At 30.8% G+C, this 19,378-nt stretch overlaps 2 protein-coding genes across 13 annotated transcripts; both read right to left on the reverse strand.

The window, feature by feature from the left end:
* Nucleotides 1-11,011: 11,011 nt before the first annotated feature.
* On the reverse strand, nucleotides 11,012-15,924 carry LOC136997345 (uncharacterized). 7 transcript variants are annotated; one of them, XR_010888133.1, is made up of 9 exons: nucleotides 15,615-15,919; nucleotides 15,388-15,538; nucleotides 14,798-15,150; nucleotides 14,000-14,366; nucleotides 13,516-13,572; nucleotides 12,848-12,986; nucleotides 12,697-12,721; nucleotides 12,187-12,349; nucleotides 11,273-11,414 (listed from the first exon to the last, which is right to left on the reverse strand). XR_010888133.1 is itself a non-coding variant. In XM_067348023.1 (8 exons), the coding sequence occupies exons 1-8, from the start codon at nucleotides 15,646-15,648 to the stop codon at nucleotides 11,215-11,217; spliced, it is 1,476 nt and encodes a 491-aa protein (XP_067204124.1). In that variant the 5' UTR covers nucleotides 15,649-15,896; the 3' UTR covers nucleotides 11,012-11,214. The 7 variants fall into 7 exon arrangements, 3 of the variants coding, with proteins under 3 accessions (XP_067204124.1, XP_067204126.1, XP_067204125.1); XR_010888131.1 differs by having other exon boundaries at nucleotides 12,693-12,721; nucleotides 15,615-15,905; XR_010888134.1 differs by having other exon boundaries at nucleotides 11,286-11,426; nucleotides 15,615-15,924.
* Nucleotides 15,665-19,370, reverse strand: LOC136997344 (uncharacterized). 6 transcript variants are annotated; one of them, XM_067348021.1, is made up of 4 exons: nucleotides 18,539-19,370; nucleotides 17,764-17,804; nucleotides 17,523-17,676; nucleotides 15,665-17,405 (listed from the first exon to the last, which is right to left on the reverse strand). In XM_067348021.1, exons 1-4 carry the CDS (start codon nucleotides 18,822-18,824, stop codon nucleotides 16,105-16,107), a joined length of 1,782 nt encoding a protein of 593 aa, XP_067204122.1. In that variant the 5' UTR covers nucleotides 18,825-19,370; the 3' UTR covers nucleotides 15,665-16,104. The 6 variants fall into 6 exon arrangements, with proteins under 6 accessions (XP_067204122.1, XP_067204123.1, XP_067204120.1 ...); XM_067348022.1 differs by having other exon boundaries at nucleotides 15,665-16,531; nucleotides 16,600-16,651; nucleotides 16,860-17,405; nucleotides 17,523-18,681; XM_067348019.1 differs by having other exon boundaries at nucleotides 17,523-17,804.
* Nucleotides 19,371-19,378: the final 8 nt, after the last annotated feature.

Below are 19,378 nucleotides of genomic sequence, written 5' to 3' on the forward strand. Positions count from 1 at the left end.
AAATATTAAAAATAAATACAATATGTTTTATTTATCAAGCCTGGAACTTTTTGAACACATCCATTTGTCAATTTTGTCAATTTCGAATGGGAAAGTGTAAATATAATAAATTGGCACTGCTTCATTTTCTTTATTGGGATAATTTCAATAATAATAATAAAATTAAATAATAATAGGAATTAAGGACACATCATTTAAATTTTTTTTTTGGGGGGGGGGGCATATTATAAGAAATAAAGTAAAAAATATGTTCTAAATAAAATTATTATTATAAGAAATAAAGTAAAAAATATGTTCTAAATAAAAAAATGTTCTAAATAAAAAAAAATTCTCAAAAAAAAAATTTTTAATTTATGTTTTAAATTTAAATGTTTTTGTTAGATAATTCACATAGATGGTGCACAGGCAAGATTACCAAAAAATAATCTATTTAATAATGGAAACGTTCAATACGAGTTATTAATCCGTAGCAATACGATTGTATCCAATCTTGGATATTTCGAACCAATAAAAACATTAAGTGGTAAACCTAAAGCAATCCAAATAAAAGACGTTTTGAATAGCACCGATCGCATTAGTTAGTTATATTTTTATTTATGTCTAAATTCTCCAAAACTGCTACTTAGAAAATTTTTTTTACGCAAAATATTTTATAAATTTTATTTCTTTAATAATTATTTTATTTTTACATTATGATAATACTAATAAAATTCAAGCTTTTTACATTTTTTTCACTATCATGCATTTACATATTTCAGTTTTGGAAGGATTTGTTAAAACCAACTTTTCTGAAATTTTTAATAATAAGTTGAATAAAATTATTGGTTGTGGGTCGATAACAGATGGTTTATTTAAGCTGGAAGTTCATATTCTGGAATTTACCTATGATATGTATAGCGATCTAGATTTGACAAAGGGAGATAAAATTGAAATAATAGGATGCATGCAAAGTAACGGTAAAAATATTGATATTTCTTATTAATTACTTTTAATTTAAAATAATTATTTTTATAAAATTATTTGCGCACGTACGCATGTGTTTACATAATTTTGATAATTTTATGATGATTTTATAGCTGATCCGCCATATTTAATAGTTAATGATTTGAAAGATATAAAAAAGAAAGAAGGACGTATGTCGATTCCTCTGCTATTAAAAGGAGTAAATACTCCTAGAAAAAGAAAACTGGATGGTATAAAATTACAATTATTATTATTATAATTTTATTATTTTTTAAAACAAATTTTAATATTTACATAATAATACATAATTTTTTTTGCAGAAGCAGAAGAATTACCAAATAAAAAAGATGGCACAAAAAAATTATAAAAAATGTAAATATTAAAAAATGCAAAAGCACAGAAAACATCGTGAAATAAAATATATACTTTTACCAGCAATAAATTAATAGCTAATGTGACGTTCTGAGCAATTATATAATAAATTATATAATAAATACAGTATATAATAAATACAATAAATATAAATATATTTATTGTATTTATTATATATTGTATAATAAATATAATAATAATAATATAATAATTATATATTTATATATAATATATAATAAATATAATATATTTATTATATATTATATATAAATATACAATATATAATAAATACAATAAATACAATTATATAATAAATACAATACTGGAATTCTTGTTCATGCATAGTTCAATACATTTTGATCATTTGCATCATAAACTTTTAGCAAATACAAATAAAAATCTTTATTTGAGATATTATTAAAATTATTAAAATTATTAAAATTATTATTATTTTTAAATATGTACATAACCAAATTATTAAAATAATTAAAATTATTATTATTTTTAAATGTTTAATACATAACCAAATGTATTCAAAGAAACAAATTAAATTTACCTGTCTGATACTCATGGTGCATAATATGTATAAAAATATAAATGAGCATTCCGTATAATCATCGCCTGGAAGATTTCTATGGGATAAACCTTGTATTCAGCTGATTGGAACAAACGGTAATCTTGCAACAGCTCGTCCATCAAATATGTTATTGAACATACTTAACAGTGCCGTAAACGCAAATCCAATAGCAAACATGGATTTTATTTTTACAAGAGATAAGTCTCGATTATTATTCTTTAATCTTTCCTCTTCGCGTTCTATCTTCTTCTTCTGCTGCTTGTCCAAAGAGTCTTCATGAGCCTCTTTTCTTTTTTCTACTGGCAAACAAAATCACTTTATGCAGATATTTTTTTGTATATACAATTCCTCATATAATACCTCATAAATATCTTGAATACCTCATAGATATTTTGTAGACTTACATTTTTTACTCTGCTTTTCAACTTCAGCCTTTAATTTTTGATATTTTTCAGTTCTATACACCATTAACCATGTCAAACCTAAACAATATATATAAAATAAATATATTAGAACAAATAAATAAATTAAATAAATTATTTTGTTTTTTTTTCAACTTATAAATACATTTATGAAAATATTGCTTTTTATGTTTTTTACCTTTATAATATTGCTTTTTATGTTTTTTACCACTCTTAAAAAAGACATGAGAAGTCGATAGTCGAATATATCGAAATCTCGAAAGTATCGAAGTGTATTGTTGCAGTTTTATCGCGACGCTGATTGGTTATCTCAATATCATGTGCAAAAAATATATTTTGACAGTTTATATTTAAATGATTGACAAAGCAATATTGATTAGCAATTTATAAATGTTTCTATGACAATTGTTTACATTACCTCAAGCTGTCAAGTTGTATCCACTCTTAAAAAATTTCGTCTAAATTATCAAATATATGGTAATGAGAACTAAATCATTTCGTCCTAATTACCAAATATTTGGCAATGGGAACTAAATCACTTCGTCCCAATTACCAAATATTTGGTAATTATTACCAAATATTTGGTGATGAGGCCGAAGTGATTTGGTAATTATTACCAAATATTTGGTAATAATCACTATATCACTCCGTCCTCATTACCAAATATTTGGTAATAATCACTATATCACTCCGTCCTCATTACCAAATATTTGGTAATAATCACTATATCACTTCGTCTTCATTACCAAACATTTGGTAATAATCACTATATCACTCCGTCCTCATTACCAAATATTTGGTAATAACAGAGAGAAGACTGAGACTGGACATGCCCGCATTTTACGTGTTTCTGTGGGCTAGCGCCTCTATATGCACAAAACGTGCACATTGAACTACGTAACCAATGTCCAAGAATCCCGTAGGTAATGTCCACGATCTTTTGGGTCTTTTCCGTGCTACGTCCACGACTTTTTGGTTCTGATATCTGCTATATCTACAAAGTGTCGATAATGCATACTTGTAAAACATGATTATGTATATCAATCAGATTTGAAATAATACACACGTATTGTAAATACATGTATTGTAGTATTTACTTTTGCATTTACTGTTTATTTAGCAAAAGATCAGTTATTTTCAATAACCTGTGTAATTTGAAAATGTACATTTAAATTATTTTAATAAATTACTTCTATAATTTTGTGTGTGTGTGCGTGCGTGCGTGCGTGTGTGTAAATAAAGTATTGCATTTTTGTTAATATTTAAAAAGATGATAAACTCTTATAGATATTTCATACAGTAATGACCAATAACTTATTTTAAATATTAAAAGCCAGGGTTGGGCGTTTACACGTAAACTATAATAGATGCAAAAACACTCGTATATTAAACACGAATGCAAGCTAGACAGTACAAACAATCTTTTCATCTATAATTTGAGAGGACTATAGTCATGAATCGTCGCAAGCAAGTGTGCAAATTGTGCACCGCACAAAGTTTCATTTAACAATTAAGTTTTAAAATTTAATTCTATATTCTTAACACTACACATACACACAATTTTGTATGCTTGTTCTGGAAGACCTTAATTTCTTCTAAAACAAATATTGTATATCAATTGAAAAGAAACGTGTCATAAAACTTGAAACTATATTGGTCGGATCGAATACTTGTTTATTTTTTAAAATATGACTACCCTAAAAATTGCTTTTTTAAAAAATTGTGTATTTACCAATCCTTTATAAATCAGATATTGTCAAAAATTATTTTAAGAATATCTTATTTATAAAAGATTGGTAAATAAAAATATGCAACAAAAATGAATGAAATAATGAGACAACAAAGGACTTTTTGAAATTTTTTAATTTGGAAATACGTAATTTACCGTTCAATATAACAGAATCGTTAAAAAAATTTGAAACATTGTGGTTTATAATTACAGAAAAACAGGTCATAACAATTCTTTACACGTTTTCACGTCACAAAATTATTTGCTCACGCTACGAACCGACTAAAACAAATGCAGTCTACAAACTTCGATGGGTATTTGTTTCTGATTGTTGCTTAAGATAGTCAGTATAACATAGAAAAGCATTCAGTAAGCATCGATTTCCATTTATAACTTCTCGTTTTAATAATTCATTATCATGGGCAGAAAAAGCAAAGAAACAAATCTAGAAGTTAGGAAATTAATTATTTTTTACTGGAAAAATGGTAAATTTTAAGAGAAATTGGAAGTATTGTTTGAAAAAGTTATTCGACGGTGCGATCAGGGTCGCGTTTGTAAAATTTGTGCCCAGAGGCTTGTGATCTTTGAGCGCCTCGATCTAGCCTCCCTCCCCCAATGAGTAAACAGTAAATAATTAACATTTTAAATATTAATATAATTCTACCAAAATACACTTAAGAAGATAATTAAAAATGGAACATTTTTGTAAAAGTGTAAAAGATAAAGAAACATTAAATAAAAATAAAAATTATACCTGCAAAATCACACCTAAAAAATAAAAACTTAATTAAAATCTGAAAAATTAAAATTTTAAGTTAAAATCTGAAAATAATTATAGATAAAAAATTAAAATTTTTATGACGCTACATCAAACAGCATGTTAAAAAACTTTCTTAAAAGCATTAACCAGATATACATATACATATCAAATATATAAATATAAAAGATAAAGAAACATTAAATAAAAGTCTGAAAAATCATACCTGACAAATTACACCTAAAAAATAAAAGCGTTTAATAAAAATCCAGAAAATATTTATTTTGTTTTAGGAAACTATTCTTTATTTTTCATTGTCATAATATATCATTGTCCGATAACCTAAAACAAATAAATGTGAATATTGTCGAATTGGAAATTTTATTTTGTACATTTATATTCATGTTGTACATTTATTGAAGATTCCATTTGCATCGTTTTACATAAGAGATCGACTACAACGGTAATCGCAATTATGTAAGAAATTGAAAGAACATTCATATCTTTTAAGTGATAAGTAGATAATCGCAAAAGAATACAAATGAAATTTTCAAATAAACGGAACATTTTTTTATCGAAAAATAAATAGAGGAAAATATATGTAACAATATATAACAAAATAATTTAAAATAGAATTAACAATAATTTGTTTTATATTACCTTTTTATATATTTTCTTATATATATTGCCCTCTTAATTTTTCACCGAAATAATACACAAAATAACATAAAACAGAAATAATATTAAATAAAAGGAAGATGTACCCTCAGCATTCCTTTGAACTCAATATTTTAATTATAAAAATTAATATAATAGTTTATTTGCTATCAAGATGTCAATAAAGACGTTTAAACGTTTAAAAGATTTATGGAAAATTTAAAAAATTTTATTTGAAAAGAGTAAAGTATCTTATAAAACTGTAGAAAACTTTCCTATCGTGAAAGTTATTTTCTATATATTTAAACATCTAAACGCCTTACTTTCAATATAATGCTTTATTTGCGGAAGAAATTTCTTTCGTTTTTCGAAAGAAAATCTTGCTGTTTGCCCACCCAAAGTTTTGTCATTTTCTTTGTCATCGACAAACTGCAAACTCACTGTCAAAGCAGAAGTTTCAATATTTATCGATGCACAGAAATAAAAAAAATACAAAATTTATACAAAATTGTTTAATCCTGCCTAACAAAAAATCCTACCTAATAAAACAATTCTATCTAATAGAAAATCCTACCTAATAAAAGATGTAGATATCTAAAAACTCGTGTAAATCAAATAAACCGAGAAACGCGGATAGAGATAATGATTTAACGATTAACGATTTAATTTATAAGTATCGATTTAATATCACGTTATTTTCGTGTACGCAAATGACATCTCTCACTTGAGAGAATTACGAGGATAACGACCTCGGCGTTTTTCGAGTGATGCTTAGCGCAGAGCTCAGCTCAGTTACCGCTATTTGCATCGAAAATCCGAGAGCGATTATCTCGATGTTTCTCGCAGGACGCTAGCGCAGAGCTCGGCTCAGTTTCTGCTATAATATAATTTGCAGATTTAACAAAACTAATTTCGGTAAATAAAATTATTATCTATAACAAATCTCTTTGCTGTTCAAATAATAATTAACTAAAAAATTTTGCTACGATAGCTTATATAAAATTTACTGCGGCAGCAAATACTTTTTTTTCATGTATTAACAAGTTTTTTCTTTTATTTTATGTATAATCTTTTTTTTAAATATTTTTTTTCTTATATTTTTTCTCATATAAAAAAAATATAAATAAATATATAAACAAACATAAGTACATTATTTAGAATAAAAATGTATTGGATTATTTAGACAATTTGTAATAATTTTTATAATAAAATTAAAAACAATTTTTATATGCTTAGAGTCATCTTTGTACAGTAATATTATATATGCACCGTTGTTTTCGACAATTTTTGGCCATCTTTAACAACTTGTGCATACATTATTAAATAAAGATATATAAACATATAAAAATTGTTTTCAATTCTGTCATAAAAGAATTCTACAAACTTTCTGTTAATTATTCAATTTATTTTGTTCTGATCTGTCAATCATGAAATACATTTAGGAAATATTCCAGGATTAAATATTCATCAACGCATCTAAGTCCTAGCCTATCCATTTTAAAATAATGAATCGAAGAAATAATGTACTTTTCATAATTTTATTCAAAGTATTCTGGTGTATAATTATATTTTTAATATTATATAATTAATATTTAATATATATGCATTCAAATATATGGATTCAATTAGGCTGATGAAAGTTGTTTCAACTTCGGGCTCAATCAAAATCAAAATTAGAAACACTTTGCTTTTTTTTAATGTACAACGCATTTTGCAGGTTACATATTTTTTAATAATTTTTATAATTATAATCTAATATAACATGTATCTTTTCTAGATATATATAATAATATTGGTAACACATAATTAAATTTAATATAAATTAACTAAAAAAATAAGTACTTCGTTCTTTTAAAAACAAATGCACGTACAACTCAAAATACTTTTAAAAAATACGAGAGAATAAAATTTTGATATAATTACTATAAGACAATAAAAATTATACGACCTGCAAAGTGTCTCGCGTCTATATATTTTCACACTATTATTCGATCCATTATCTTAATAATAAAAGACAAATTAAACTAACTCACCGATTGATGCGCAGCAGCGGAGTTGTCGTTCTGTTGATCTGCATAGTTGATCTATAAAACACGAAATAAATCAAAATTATAGCAGCGTTCACAATATGAAATATTTGTGAAATCATAAAAAATATTGAGTACATTGAACTTTTAATTCGTTTTCTAAGCAAATATGTAATAAAAGAATTATTAAAAAAGTTTAATTATTTAAATAAAAAGTAAAAAAATATGCGAATAAATTCTAATAATGATAAATATTAACTAATGTAAATATTTTGTCTTTCAAATATTTTAATGTACAATATTTTCAACAAATAAATGAATTATTGCTTACCATAAAGTTGCTCCGCCGGCGCCCGATGCTCCTCCTGAGCCTCCTCCTCCTCTCAGTGGTCCTTCGAAGCACTTACACTGAATCACACGCGTTCGCGGCGCATGCATTGCTCGCATGCGTACCTGAATACGAAAATCGCGCGATACTTAAAACGACACTCCCGACATCGCAGGCGAATCGAACCGAACTGTCCAAGCTGCGACGTTACGCGCGAATTTCGTCCGCGTTTCAAACGACCACATTTATCAATTGGGGCACGATTCTCTCAAAACAGAGGGCAAAGGTAAGCTCGAAGAAGATGAGATGCGATTAGTCATGCAATCAACCGACTAGATACAAGACATCTGAAAAGCAATCGGTAGCCTTTGACTAACTCCGGTAGCCGTCCTCGACTACCTTCGACAGTCCGGCTATCTGTACAATTAGCGCGCTGTACGTAGAACCGAAGATTGCCCTGCCGTAGTCAAGATTTTATGATTGAAACCGACCTTTCCCTCCCCCGAGCCAAGCCTAAAGTAAAAAAAAAATCGTGTTCCAATATTTGTCATACAGCAAAAATGCGTTCATCTATAGATTCGCTATAACTCTCGGCATTAACGGCACTCCCGACGCGCATTTTGTTATACTATACGACGGAACGAATATATTTTGTAGCACCGATTACGCGCACAAAGTTGATCTGTAAAATAAAAAAATAAATGCAGATTAGTGTTTGAAATAATTAATATTTATAAAATAATTACTGCGCACATTAAACTTTATATTCGTTTGTTTATGCACACGTCTAAACAAAGAATTAAATTTTTAAATTTAAATTTAACTCAAATTTACTTGAAATAAATTAAGGAATATAATTGTATTATTCACTTAAGCTTCTGAAGCTTTGTTACATCATATTGTGATCATTCTGTGTGTAATACGGATACATAGTTCTATCTTTTATTTTAATCAAAATAGCTCTTTGGACGGAATTCCCGGCAGGGCATGGGCCCTGGCGACGAGGGTGCTGGGCGACCGGATGGGGCGGCTGTTCACCGCCTGCCTCAGATCCGGCGCCTTCTCCTCGCGGTGAAGGAGAGCCAATTTGGTTCTCTTCCAAAAAGATGGCAAGCCGCCGGAGCAACCCTCCGCATACCGGCCTATATGCTTGCTGGACGAGGCGGGTAAGCTCTATGAGCGAGTAATCGTAGGGCGCCTCGTTCAGCACCTGTCTCGGGATGGTCCCACTTTAAGTGATAAACAATACGGCTTCCGGGAGGGACGGTCGACTTTGGATGCAATACGCCACGTCCGTTTCTTCTCGGAGGCCGTAGTGGGGGAGGGGGGGGGAGGAGGTGGCACTAGCGGTATCGTTGGATATTGTGAACGCCTTCAACTTCCTCCCCTGGGACTGTCTGGGGGCAGCATTTGAACATCTTCAGCTGCTCCCGTATCTCCGGGCAGTCCTGTGGGACTACCTTCGGGGCAGAACGTTCGCATACAAGGACGGAACAGGCGCGGTGTGCGAGAGGAGGATGTACCGCGGGGTTCCACAGGGGTCTGTTTTGGGCCTGATGCTGTGGAATTTCGGGTACGATGTAGTGCTTCGAGCGGCCCTTCCCCCTGGCTTTGACGTCGTCTGTTACGCCGACGACACACTTGTCATGGCTCGGGGGGAGGATTGAAGAGAGGCCGCGGCTGTAGCAACCGCAGCCGTGGCCAGCGTAGTGCGCGTAATACGGGGCCTAGGGTTAGAGGTGGCTCCTCAGAAGACAGAAACCCTGTTCTTCTACAAGAAAAAAGAAGCCCTGTTCTTCTACAAGAAGACAGGAGGAAGACCACCTCCGACATACATCAACGTCGGAGGGTCCCGAATCCCTGTGGGGTCCAAGATGAAATATCTAGGCTTTACCCTGGATGAACTCTAAGAGTTCATACAACATTTCGATGCTCTAGCTCCCAGAGTGGACCTCCCAGGATGGCGAACGCGTTGTGTCGCCTCCTGCCCAATCTCGACGGTCCAGGTGCCAAAGTCCGGCACCTTTACACGAACACCGTCCGGTCGGTGTTTATTTATTTCTGTATTTTTCAAATATTGAGCTTCCTTTGATTGGATTTTAATAGCAGATGTTGAATCAGCAAATAATGGAACCGGCAATCCAAATGTCTTATGAACTGTTTTTCCAGCAGGTAATAATGTCGCTGCAATACCCGTAAAAGCCATTGCACACACGTGTTTCTTTCTAATTTTTGCTAAATGATAAATAGTTGTATATATAAATGTTTTACCTGATCTATCTGGACCATCAATATAAAAACAATAATTATTATTATAAATATTGTTATCTAATTTATTCAACACAAGATCAACTATTTCTTTTTGTTTATCATTTAATTGTTTATATTGTTTGGTACCTATTTCCATAGCTTGTTCAAATATCACATAATCATTCCCTGATAGCCACCTGTCTGCGTTTTTGCTGTCATGTTGCCGAAAACAAAACGCATGAGTTTTCAGCAAATTTAGAACAAGGTGAGTCAGGCATTTGTTTTTGGTTTGACATCACACATATTCAACATATTTTGCCGACAATTTGTCGTGTATTTGCTGTCAACGGTTTATCGCTGTATATAAAGAGCAAAATGACAGCAAGTTGCCAACAACACATGCCGAGTCATAAATTTCAGCAAAAATGCAACAACATGTCGAAAACGGATGAATATATTTTTTGCATCTGCTTTAAATAATTACTCTTAGGGCTACGATCAAGTTCTGATGAAAGTAATCCGTTCGCGATGTATCAGTATATCGGTAGAAATGTTAATAACATTAAAAGTTAATCGTCGATTACTTTAATCAGAACTTGGTCAAAGTGGCTTTTAGAAAAAATTTCCATTGCCGATGGAAAATTGGCCAAAGGCAAATAAATTCAAATTTATTTAAAATCATGAAATTCTCATTATTTAAAATATTTTTACTTTTTTCTCATTCTATCATTTATTACCGTGAAATAAGCATATATTTAAAATAATAAGAATTCCATTGTTTTACATATAATCGAGTTTGAATTTTTGTATCACTAATTAATTTTTAATTGGCAGAAATATCAAAAAATGTTTGTTTCATAAATAAAATTAATCGGGAATAGATTTAGGACAAATAAAAAGAAATTTTTTTTAATAATAAAGTACACACATTATTTGAATAAAATATACATATATATATTTATTTATATATATAAAAATATATATATATATACGTATATACACATATTTATACATGTTTTGTAGGGTCAATTCCACTACATGTAGTTAGTTAAAACTTTACGCATGGATCTGAAAATCGTTTCCCGAGAAGCATCGGACTATATACTATACTATATATGTTTAAAAATATTTATTAATTTTCATTTTCAGTTTTATTTTCGCCAAATATAGCATCGGCCTCCTCGTGCCTTTTTGTGCGACGACCTTTTTCTCCAGGAACTCTTTTTTGTGCATTTCTGAGACGTTGTTTGACGAAACGTATTGCTTCTTTTACGGCCTCGAAAAATATCTTTTTATCCGGCTTCGCGAAGTATGGGCTGCTTGCTACCGTTTCTATAAATATAACTAACAAAAATGTAAATTCAAATGTATATTGATTAATTATATCAGGGCTCGGAATTATTTCATCTTTTCGACCGATTCTCGTGGTATACGCCTCCTTTCCTCTCTTTACCGCGCGCGCGGCAGCCGCTAGGGCCAGTGTCGCCGAGCGTTAGGAGCGGCGCTATCCGATTAATGTTAAAAAAATTTATTAAAAATATTTTTTTTTTCTATAGCAATAGTACCTTATGGGTGACGTGGAAATCTATTAAAATATTTTCACATAATAAATTTAAAAGTGAAAAAAATATTTTTAATAACTTTTTTTTTATTTTTAATGATTAAGGGAGAAGAACATAACATTTATCGGATAGCGCCGCTCTTAACGCTCGGCAGCGCTGGCCCTAGTGGCTGCCGCGCGCGCGGTAAGAAGAGGAAAGGAGACGTATACCACGAGAATCGGCCGAAAAGATGAAATAATTTCGAGCCCTGAATTATATCATCTATTGAAACCAATAAGAAAAAATGCGAAGTTGAATATCCATGTTACTGTTTCCTACCTTTTTGATCGGTTCGGATTAAAAAATAAAATTTGACAAGCACGAGAACTTACGTAGTAATATAAAAGCGACTAATAATTTTGTACCTTGATTATATCGAACATTAAATATTAATATTACTAAGAGTTAGCATTAGTGTCGTGATTATCGTATACATAATGTTTTGAACTTTTTATTCTTTTAATTCCACCTTAAATTATAGTAATATAAATAAAAAAACTTACCGTATACTGTTGATAACAATTTTTTGTTGTATAATGCAATGTTTTCATCCTTCTCTCCCCACAAAGAATAATTGCTTAAAGCCTTGTCTGTGATTATCTGCTTCATGCAAAATTTGACGCTTTCGTCAACTGTTTGACCTCCCAAAAACTTGAGATAAGCGACCTAAAACATATTTGCATATAAAAATGTAAATATGTTAATAGTACTGTAATTATTTTCTACACTATGACGACATAGATAAAGAAATCTCATTATACATGAAAAATATTATTCTGTTCATAAAATCTTATTACTCTATTAACACGAAATGCAAGTAAATTTTATTGAAGTTAAAATTTATCTGCAAACTAACAAATTTTACTCTAGTTATAATAATTTTTCACTCGATATCTTGGAGTTCACTTTCTTCTCTATAACTATATGAGTAATATCACTGCAATCAGAGTGTAGTTAGTTCATAATGTAATTTTCATTAAAATTAAAGTTCCTCAATTATTGTGCTTACATACAGACTGAAATTCCACTCGAAAAAATCTATAGAAAGGGAACAAACGCTTCATTATATTCATGTCATCGTGTATACATTATATTATATATTATATTATATGTATATGTAATTATATTATATAGGTATATAATGTATTATGTTATAAGACTTACGACTTGATCATTATGCTCCTCTTCGATATTTTCGAAAAGTTCCACCTGCTCGACAGACTCCAAAGGAAGGCAATCGGGTTTCGTCGGCATTTTAGCGGATCTCGATTTCAATAGCTTGATCAATTTTTGGTCCAGAACTCTGAAACACACAGTATGATGTAATAGGACATATTGCAGATTTTTCTGTGTTATTTGACATATATAGTTTTTATTTGTATATATAAATTGAAAGTTATTTATTTAATATTTATATGAATTTTATTTTGTACTTATTTTTCATGTACAACGTGTTAATTTAATGTTTATTTTACATTGATGTCATATTCATTATATTGATTTTACAGTTATTACTATCATTTTGAAGTTAATTTGAAAAACGTTCAATTAACGTTTACTTCATATTTTTTAAATATATTTATTATTTTTTATTTTTATTATTATTTATTATTAATTTTTAATAAATTTACGAATTTATTTGAAAATTATTTATTTGTTTATGTAATATTTATTTACTATTTATTTTACATTTATTATCAATTTCTTTCTCTCATACGTACAAGACGTAATCAATTTAAAAAATATAAATTCCGACTGCAATATGTCACTAGATTTTCTTTTTTTAGATATTTTCAAACTGTCAAGGAATAGCTTAAAAAAAAGATAATTACTTGAAATCTTGTTTTGTCGGCATGTCTTCGAGCCTTTTCTTGATGGTGTCCAATTCCCTGAAACAAACAATACATTTCTTTACATATGTTAGAAATAACTACTATTTATCTACAAGATAGAAGAATATTTACATTACTGTTCAATCTATGTACTATTGCATTTCTTTTAGGGCTTGAGCCCAAGACAAGAAGTAACATGTGACGTAGCCATAAGACATAATAATTTTGCCGCACAATTCTTGATATAAAAGCTCATTATTATTGTGTAAAAATGTTTTCTACATGTAAAAAACGGCGTATATTAAGTTAGAAAAGTAAAATTGGTAAAACACTAGTATATATATGGGGATACGTCTACTATTCCCAACTGAACTTAACTTATATAAGATGTATTGTACTTTTTCTAATCTTCCTTTATAAAGATTGATGAAAGGGTAAAATGGGCAGAATATTTTTCATTAAATTAAACAAAATTTTCATGTACCGAATGATTGCATTCCAATGAGCAGAAGGCTCACGTTGTGCGGCATTTGCTTCATAGTGATAATCTCTTTGAGTAAATGAAAACTCGTTAGGTCTATTATGCTGCTGTTCCTGATATTGCGAGCTATTGCTGTTGCAATTTGACGAAGATATTCCTGCTCCAGTAGCAGTCCATACTGCTGAGCATGTTCTTTGGGGGGATTGCATAGTTCCCGAGTATCCTTCGGTGTATCCGCTTACGTGCGGCAAATGTTGTAGTGTTCGATAATGCAACAGTGGGTTCAAAACTGCCGAGTCATTATTCTGAGGCACTCCTTCGGTAAAAGAATATGATTCATTACTGCTGGCTACTACTTCTGGCTGCGGTTCTGCAATTTTAAGTGTGATTTTTTATTATATATAAATAAAACATTAAGCTTGGCGTTAGCATTAAAATAAGTCAAAATTATTCATAAATTATTTATAATTCAGTTTTAAAATGTCTCGATGTTCCATGTAAGCCTCTATAAATTACTTCTATTTTGATGAAATAATGCTCGGCTTTTGATGTTGTACAAATGCATAATGACTCTTCGAATGGCATTTACCGGTGAAGAGCAATAATTTATTGATCGTTACGTTGGTTTGAAGAGTTTCTCAATGTAACATTTTTTTAACATCAAAAGTCCATCAATTTAAAGTTACATTTTATTTACAAGATCTTTTGTGGAAGTCCGGAACTTATAAAAACTAAATTATAAAGAATTTATGTTTAGTTAATCGTGTATAGCAGAGAGTTTTAGAATATTAAGCTACATACCAGCAAGTATAAGAGGGGTTAAAGGCGTTGAAAGTAGCTGCCTGTATTTGTTGTCATTCTGACTTTCATTTTGTTGAAAAGATTTACTTCCGATAATCCTGTTTGCAATTCTGTTTTGGGGTTTGATGGTTTTTTGAGATTTTGCAATATTTGGTACATTTTCTGCAATATTTGCTGCGTTTTCCTTATGCTCTTCAAACGATGTGTTGTGAATATCATCTATATCCTTCTGAAGATCTATTGGCTTTTCTGTAACTTTTTTTTTTGATATGACTTGCAATTCGTCCTGACTCGACGAAGTGGTCACATACCGTTTCGGTTTCCTTACAATTCTTGCAGGACGCCGTGGGTTTCTGAACATTAGTATTTTGTTAGTATTAATATGTGTTTAAATTACTAAATTCATACATAAATATCATATATATATATCATACACAACTACAGAACATTGAATAGTAAAAGAATATATTAACAAAATTGAAAAATAAAGTTTCCAAACATTTATTATGCTATCTAATATTCTTTTTATTAATGAATTACCATGATATAAATAAATGATAGTTCACTGGAGTTTTCAGTGTCGCACTTACTGACTTGAGCAAAATTGCTTTCGCCCATATTTATAATTGACGCTGGTAGCTGCAAAAGCCTGTTTGCGCTTGAGAGGATTTATCACCTTTCGTTTTTCCATGTCAATCACCTTACACAGTTCAGCCACAGAACTGTCTATAAATATAAAAACTAGAAATTTGATTTTACTCTGAAAAATCGCATACAAAAAATTTCACTTATTAGAACTATACATTTTTATCATTACCTTTTGCAAATGAGTTGTTACTTTCATATACCATCAAACATTTCGCTACGTACAAGTATTATAGATTTATTTAATGATTATTCATGCGATGTGGGGTTACGACAATTCTTGATTAAAGTATTTTATGTTTTTTAATCGCACACACAGGATTCGTAATATAATTTAATTTAACCGCTCGATCAATGCATTAATGTACATACAGTATTTTTGTCTGTAAATAATCAAATTACAAAAACTAATGAATGAATTATTCTAAAATTTTATTTATTTTTTAATTAATATCTCATTAACAAGTTGTATATTTTTAAAGTAGAATATGCATATTAAAGAATGTGAGACATCTAAAAAAATTATTAGTGACGAAATAATACATTCATTAGTTTCGATTAATGGAAATTATCTTTTTGCCATTTTACTTTCGATTGCTTCTTTCAATTTTTATTTCTGATTAATTATTAATGATTTTTATTCTGAGTAATTATTTAATTTTCTATAAGAGAACAGATACAACATATTCATCAGCAACCGGCTGATCGGCATCCAAATCAGTGCTGGAATCAGAGCCGTTATCATCAATGACTTTCCAATATGGCATTATGTAACATTTAGATTGTACATCGGTAATAGGTATTGTACAAAGATCGTTTGATAATGCAGAGCATTTGTAAATGCCTAATAACGATGACGAAATTCCGACATCGTATAAATCTTCCATTATTGCGAATTTCTTTACGACAAAATGATATGTTTCGTTAATTTCGAGTATATTTTCAATGACACATATCGTACAGCCTTTTAAGACACAACAATTATTGCCGAGTGAAGTAACATTGAAAAACATGTTCTCAGTTTGTATCTTCGTGTACTGTTGACAATGTCGAGGTGACATTCCCACTGGAAGGGGACCTTCACTATGCCTGTCGAAAATTTTTGTAAATGTAACAATATGTGTCGGACGAAGCTCTTTTCGTATATTGATTTCTACCTGTCTGAGGGCAAATTGTTGCAAAGCAAGATGAGGTTTTCTGTAAAATTGTCTGAAAAATGGTATATTATTTTCATACTTAAAAGCTGAAAAATTATCAAGAGGTTCACGAAAGTGTTCAACATCTTTGACCAAGTGTAATAATGCATGTACATTATATGAAAGAAAAGAAAGCTTATAAAACACTTGGCACTTTTCCACAAATTTTTTAATGGCTACTTCTGCACGTCGTAGTAATAATGTTCTTGAAGGTGACTTACTACAAAGCGCACGAATTGCTGAATGTAAAAACAAGAAGTGGATGTAAGCTTGCTTTTCCAAAATGCCGTGCATCACTACAGGTCCGGTATATAAAATGAATTGTCGGCCTTCAGTTGCTTTGTATTCTGAAAAGTCACTTAAAGATCTAGGTTTCCTAGCGAAATCTCGAGGACAGTAATGAGAAAGAAGTTGAAGTCGCTTTGATGTCAACTCTAAGTTTCGGCCTGATAATTTTGTTTTCTTCCCATATTTGCCCGTAACCCACGCGTTTAGCAGTTTTTTAACTATCCCTATGCACACTAAGTGCATATACTCTACCGGGACTTGCGTTACCATCCCCATAGGTAACCGAGACAGTGGACTAATTCCTTTGTGGTGATCGTAGTCTGTCATCCGAATATACTCCTCATCGGTTCTTAGACGATGATTCGTACCTAAGAAAATCATTCTTTGCTCATATCGAATGCCAACAACCCAGCATTTTCCACATGCATGACGAGATGTATGCCCATAATGGTTTAATAACCAGGCTCGAGCTGGAGCATCTGCAATAAATGCTCTTAGTACAATGGGGATTTGTTTATTATTAAATGTTGTACCATCATTTGCGATAACTTGCTGAACATCGGCAACAAACTCTTCCATAAATAAATCGATATTACCTGGCTTTTTATTTCCAATGTAAATTCCCACTACTTGAGGTTTGCTATTAGGTATGTTATTGACTGAAATTTGGATTGGCCAAATCTGTTTTTTTCCAGTTTTATTCAAGCTTGCGCCATCTGTATTCCAGTCTATCTCGAGAACAAGAGGAATCTGGTTCGGAAAAATTTCTTTTAGAATGTTATTAATAGCTACTTTAAAGCCAATATGAAGATATTGTCCAGGGTACATTGTACGAACCGGAATACTTTCACGCGGAGTGTTGAGTAAGGAACGAGTATCTTTTGGAAGGAAAGAATGACATTCGTGAGATCGTAAAGTATTCAATATTATATTTCCTTGTGTATGCGTGAGATTGCATTTTATAAAAGCTGATGCTAAGGATTTTTGAAACGCTTCATTTACAGAATCCATAAATACACCATCAACTATATTATCGTCTACAGTTGACAAATTGACTTCAAAATTTTCTTCATTTTCGACATACATAACTGAGGTGTCGGAAATACTTTGCTCGCTCCTCAAGTTTACATCATAGGACTCTACTTCATTTGTATGAATATCTTTGTATACTGTGTCTAGAGACGGCGTAAACTGTTCAATATTACGTAGTTGCTCATTAGAATCTCTTTGATAAACTTTTCTTATCTGAAAGAGAAGCCTTGATCGCCTTTGTCGGTCTAATTGCGAAATAGGCTTACGGCGTTTAGGTACTTTACACTTTTTACTTGCAATTGGATTCATATTTTTATAAGATAGAAGTAATGTTCGATTCAAATGAGATAATTTACTATTACTATTTTTTAATTTTTGCAATAAAATCTTGATATAATTGATTTATTTACAGTATTCGTCATAAGATTCATTACGATTAAATAATAACAATATATCTACTAATCCTGTGTGTGTAGCAGTATAAACTTTGATTAAAAATATATAATCATAACAGTATATTGACATAACCTCTTTACATCGCACAAGTCAATGTCATATCCATATAAAAAAATCGAAATACCTGCACGTGCTAATGCAATAATGGCGCCCGTATTCACTGATGCTTCAAGAAGCGATGATTTCTTTAAATAAAGATCTATAACGTTTTTTATACACTCTGACAAATTCACCGAAAACGCACAACACCTCGTGCCAAGCGAGAATAATGCCACATCTACATAAGACGCCGGTCGCGCAGGTCGCAAGCGTTGCGATCCAATCAGCGTCGAGCTAGCTTGGGCTAGCTCGATACTGATTGGATCGCAACGCTTGCGACCTGCGACTGGTATCTTATGTAGATGTAGCATAACAATGGCCGACTTCTTAAGTCTTTATCTTTTGTGTCTCCAACATGACATAGGGTGGGGATGGGTTATAAAATAGAAATTAATAGACTTGTTTATTTTAATTGCACTGGGGCTGCTCTGGATTTACTCGACACTATTTATCTGTCCTGTATTATTCTATGTAGAGCAAGCCCAGAGCAGCTCCAGTGCAGCTAAAACGAACAAGCCTAATATATTTCAACAGTTTGTAACAAATATACGACAGAAGCACAAACATCGGTGTCTTTTTCTGTTACCATCATGTTGCTCTTACGTTGCCGAAAACGAATGACAAAGCAAAAAGTTTTCCATAAATGGAAGTTATTTGGTTAACAACATAACCCCGATAGGAAAATTGTGGAAACTTTGCACAATAATGACATCATGATTTGACAAAAAATTTCTCACTAATTGCACTAAGATGATTCGCCATAACGCAACAGTTTTGTCAGAATAAAATTTAGCAAATACATTTGTCAAAAATTATACAAATCCAATTTAGTATATAAATATTTTATAATTATTTCAATATTTGA

Source organism: Linepithema humile, chromosome 1, assembly GCF_040581485.1.
Source record: "Linepithema humile isolate Giens D197 chromosome 1, Lhum_UNIL_v1.0, whole genome shotgun sequence".
Lineage (NCBI taxonomy): Eukaryota > Metazoa > Arthropoda > Insecta > Hymenoptera > Formicidae > Linepithema > Linepithema humile.

What these genes read in the sequence shown, in the direction of transcription:
- LOC136997345 (XM_067348023.1), bottom strand. Translation starts at nt 15,648, where the DNA reads ATGGTATATGAAAGTAACAACTCATTTGCAAAAG. An exon ending in AGGAGCATAATGATCAAGTC is followed by an intron (nt 12,350 to 12,847) that starts GTAAGTCTTATA and finishes AATATGTTTTAG; the next exon opens with GTCGCTTATCTCAAGTTTTT. An exon ending in ATTGTTATCAACAGTATACG is followed by an intron (nt 11,427 to 12,186) that starts GTAAGTTTTTTT and finishes CATTTTTGTTAG; the next exon opens with TTATATTTATAGAAACGGTA.
- LOC136997344 (XM_067348016.1), bottom strand. Translation starts at nt 18,267, where the DNA reads ATGAATCCAATTGCAAGTAAAAAGTGTAAAGTACCTAAACGCCGTAAG. An exon ending in CATTGGAAATAAAAAGCCAG is followed by an intron (nt 17,406 to 17,522) that starts GTAATATCGATT and finishes CATTTATTGCAG; the next exon opens with ATGCTCCAGCTCGAGCCTGG.